Source organism: Melanaphis sacchari, unplaced genomic scaffold (assembly GCF_002803265.2).
Source record: "Melanaphis sacchari strain LSU unplaced genomic scaffold, SCAv2.0 Contig2078_pilon_pilon, whole genome shotgun sequence".
Lineage (NCBI taxonomy): Eukaryota > Metazoa > Arthropoda > Insecta > Hemiptera > Aphididae > Melanaphis > Melanaphis sacchari.
Window position 1 is genome coordinate 1,037 of NW_020271027.1, and position 4,460 is coordinate 5,496.

The window sequence follows — 4,460 nt, forward strand, 5'->3', positions numbered from 1 at the left end:
CGTTGCGAAGGACCTTTTTCGGGAACACGATTGTGAACGCTTAAACTTACCTTTAATCGTACGGTTATGCCAGATTAGGTGTTAGTTAATTACAAATTTTTAAATCATAAATTTTAAAATAATTTAATATTCGGTATAAGAATTTTCTGCTATTGCGCTATCAAAACAATTTACATAATTCTATGGCTAAAGAAGATGAATCTAAAGTTAGATCAACATTAAAAAAATCCACAAAGATCTAATTTTATATTTACAAAAAAACTGGAAATTCCTAACTAAGATAAAATTTTAAAAAAAGAAAGAAAAAATATAGAAAAACTTTTTAAAAACTATTATTTTTAATTTTTTTAGTTTGTATATTTTATAACAGTATTATTAATATTTATACTTCAAAATTGTTTTAATTATCCAACATTTTAAACACTTCATATTATGTTGTATAATTTTATTTTAGTTTTTAATGTAGCTATAACGTGACATTGTATTATTACTTATTAGTATCGAATAGTTTTTATTAAAAAAAAAAATAAAATATAATTGAATTCCCAAACAAAATTAAACATATTCAGAAATTATAAAATTGGCAGCGTAACCTATAAAAACTTTTTCAATCATTGGTTTTTTCACAAATTTTTTGATAAGTTATATTTGTTTACAATCGTGTTATAAAAAAGGTAAAACGTTCGAAATTGTATTGCACCCGGTCCGAACAGTCCGACCTTGTTACAATATGTTCAACTTACCGGATTATTAATTTATTGATTAAGATATTTATTACTAATTGCAATTTAAATATACGCATTATAAAATATCTTTAATACATGTAGATAGAAGACTTTAATTGAACAGAAAGTTTTTCCCTTGCATTGATTTATCATTCAATTGGCTCAGGGTAAGTTGAGGCCCAACTTGTTTCCGGCGTTGGTGACCGGTGAATTGCGGTCCGGTAATATTTAAGATATAAGTTAGTTGCAGCCCGACAATATCTTACCTAAGTTATATATACATAACTATAAATGAAAAAATCGCTATGTATATTGGAAGTTATATTTTTATATGATATAGATCATTGATTCCCAACCTTTTTGCTACTACAGACCACTTTGAGAACTCTCGATACGTTACGGACCACCTCAATGAGAATCAATTTTTTTCACACATTTTAAAATTTAAATTATAAATAAATAAAAACAATAAAATTCCTTACAACAGCTTAAAATAATTAAAAATTTAACGCAAATTACCATTCTAAAAAAATGTACATTAAATATTATATTTATTTAAAATTGTATTATTATCATTATTCATTATATTATATTACTAATAAAGTTTTTAATTTAAATTAATATATTAGTGACATACATTTATACTTAAACTAAACTTAAAAATGTGTTATCTTTTGTTAGATATGATAAAACAAAACTAAAATAACTACAACAACACACGAATGTCGGCACAGTGACTTGGTCGCATAATAGCATATTATTATATTATATTATATTAATTATAATATTTTTCATAATATTTATGTTGAAATCTTACAATCATACACCCATCCGGACTTGGCTACTAACCCTTCTATTTCAAACATGAAGCAATTTCTTCAAATACTCTTACATTCCACTGCCACGTATATATACATTTTATTGTATGGCCGCAATTCGTACGTACCTCTCATGAACCAGGGCCGCAATTCGTACAAATCTCTCATAAACTCGTACGTTATTTTGGAACTGGGTCGAAACTCACCAATACCGATTTAAAATCAAATAATACATTTCCCAATGAATACACCATTATCTGTTCAATGGCGATATACATTCAGCATATTTAATATACCTATCTAGACAGCAAGACGAATTTTTTACATTTTATTTTAGGTACATTACAAACCTACTTGGCACTTATAATTGTTCACATATCTCATTTTTTACTGTCATCGTACGTTAAAATAAAATAGTAACTTTATTCTTTGTAGATTATTAACTTTCAAAGTTATCATACATTATACTTTATAGGTATGTAATAATAACTATAAGTAGACGACTTCTTAAAATTTAAACGAATAAATCTTTTATATTATGTTACAGACTAATTTGGATTCTGAAGATTTATCTATGACTCATTGAACAGATGAATAAAATTAATACTTTATAGTTACTATAATAATTAATTAATCACTATATACCAGGGGCGGCCAAACGGTCGATCGCGGACAATTTCAAAGTCGATCATGTTAGAATTTATTTTTAGGGACACGCGCACGAATTGTTATCGAATTGTCGATAAGTTTTATCTGTTTAATTTTAATCTGGTTTCGTGTGTCAAATGTTTATCGGTCACGAATGTTCATTTCACTGTGTTCTGTTGTTCTGTGTTCTGTTGGTGTCTGTTGTATTTAAAATTTATAATTATGAGTGCACATAAAAAACAAAAAACTTATCATTTTCATCAAGAATGGGAAATGGATTTTTTTTTTACAATGTTGAAAGACAAGTGCATATGTTTGATATGTCAAATAACAATATCCACAACAAAAAAAGTAATCTAGAAAGACATTTTAGAACTACGCATTCAAAATTTGATATAGATTTCCCTCCTAAAACTGAAGTACGTAAAAAGCAATTAGAAAAATTAAAACTTGAAATTGATAAACAACAATTGATTTTTACTAAACCAGTTTTAAAATCCAAAGCAGCAACAATTGCTTCATTTCGAATTAGTCATGTTTTAGCTAAGAATAAAAAATCATTTCAAACCGGTGAAATAGTAAAACAAGCTTTTTTAGAAGGCGCAGATGCTTTATTTGAAAACTTTAAAAATAAATCAGAAATTTTATCAGCTATAAACGATTTACAGTTATCTCGTAAAACTGTGACTAGAAGAGTAGAATCTATAGGACAAAATTTAGTTGAAATATTAAAACAAGACATCAAAGAATGTGTTTATTTTTCACTTCAATTCGATGAATCAACAGACATAACAGATGCCGCTCAACTATGTATATTTATACGACTAGTTTTTTTCAAATTTTAATTCAAAAGAAGAATTATTAACTATAATCCCTATGAAAAGTACGACACGAGGTGTGGATATTTATCAAGCTTTTATTAATTTCGTCAATAAATCAAATTTATCTTTGTATAAATTAGTTTGTATTACGACTGATGGGGCTCCAGCTATGATAGGTAAAAATAATGGTTTTATTGCTTTGTGTAAGAATGATAATAATTTTCCAAATTTTATAACGTTCCATTGTGTGATTCATCAACAAGCATTGTGTGGAAAAATATTGAATACAAGTAGTATAATGGACATTGCTTTTAAAATAGCCAATTCTATACGTTCACGAAGCTTGCAAAGGCAACTTTTTAAATTACAATTAGAAGAAAACGATTCTCAGCATTGTGATTTATTACTACATACGGATGTTAGATGGTTGAGCCGTGGTAAATTTCTAGAAAGGTTTCAGTGTTTACTTCCTGAAATAATAGAGTTTTTAAAATCCAGAGGCGATAATTATGATTGTTTAACAAACAATACATGGCTTCAGAACTTAGCTTTTTTAACAGATATAACGGCTCATTTAAACACTTTAAATGTTGAACTTCAAGGAAAAGATGGGACAATAATTGAGTTATTGAGTTCTATAAATGGGTTTAAATCAAAATTGATATTATTCAAGTCACAATTAAATGAATCTAAATTGAATAATTTTCCAAACTTAAAAGATTTTTTTAAAAAGCAAAAATGTACAGTGGCAGTGGAAATATATTGCTCTGAGGTTGAAAAAGTGTACAATGAATTTGAAAGACGATTTAAAGATATTCAAAAATTAGAGCCGATTATTACATGTATGTCTTTTCCTTTCTCCGAAACAAACAATATTGAAAATATTTCTACACAAATAAGCAATTTCTTTGATATGGATTCTACAAAATTTGAATCTGAAATTATAAAAATTAAATCAGATATATTCCTCAAAGCTCGAGGTTCTGAAACAAAATTTTGGAATTTACTGAGTGAAGAAAAATATCCGGGTTTGAGGAATGTAGCTTTGCAGATACATAGTTATTTTGGATCTACATATTTGTGCGAAACAGCATTTTCTCACATGAAAATGATAAAAACAGAATTTCGATCTACGCTCTCTGATGACCATTTGGAGCAGTGTCTTCGATTAGCAGTTAGCAACTATTCGCCAGATTACGACCAATTGGTCAACGACATGCAATGTTACACTTCAACAATGTCCAAATCAACAAAATAATATGTTAATTAAACTTATCTAATTAGATTTTAGAAATTATTATTTATTATTATATTATTTTTAGTAATTAGTAATTAGTTAATAATACTTATTGTATGTTTATATGCACTTATTCAATAATAAAAAATTTTTCTATAAAAGTCGATCCTCAAAGGTGAAGTATATTTTTAGTAGATCGTGACCAAAAAAA

The 4,460-nt window shown here is 27.1% G+C and overlaps 2 protein-coding genes across 2 annotated transcripts; both read left to right on the top strand.

Moving 5' to 3' along the window:
• Positions 1-1,982: 1,982 nt before the first annotated feature.
• On the top strand, positions 1,983-3,036 carry LOC112593469 (zinc finger BED domain-containing protein 5-like). Its single transcript, XM_025337862.1, has 2 exons — positions 1,983-2,018; positions 2,091-3,036. Exon 2 carries the CDS (start codon positions 2,458-2,460, stop codon positions 3,034-3,036), a length of 579 nt encoding a protein of 192 aa, XP_025193647.1. The 5' UTR covers positions 1,983-2,018; positions 2,091-2,457.
• Positions 3,037-3,819: 783 nt separating this feature from the next.
• LOC112593470 (EPM2A-interacting protein 1-like) lies at positions 3,820-4,285 on the top strand (the record flags this gene model as incomplete). Its single annotated transcript, XM_025337863.1, is given in 1 exon segment — positions 3,820-4,285. A coding segment is annotated over 1 exon segment (414 nt). The 5' UTR covers positions 3,820-3,856.
• Positions 4,286-4,460: the final 175 nt, after the last annotated feature.

Bases quoted from the DNA above. Each gene is read 5' to 3' on its own strand.
- LOC112593469 (XM_025337862.1), top strand. From the start codon at position 2,458: ATGGGAAATGGATTTTTTTTTTACAATGTTGAAAGACAAGTGCATATG.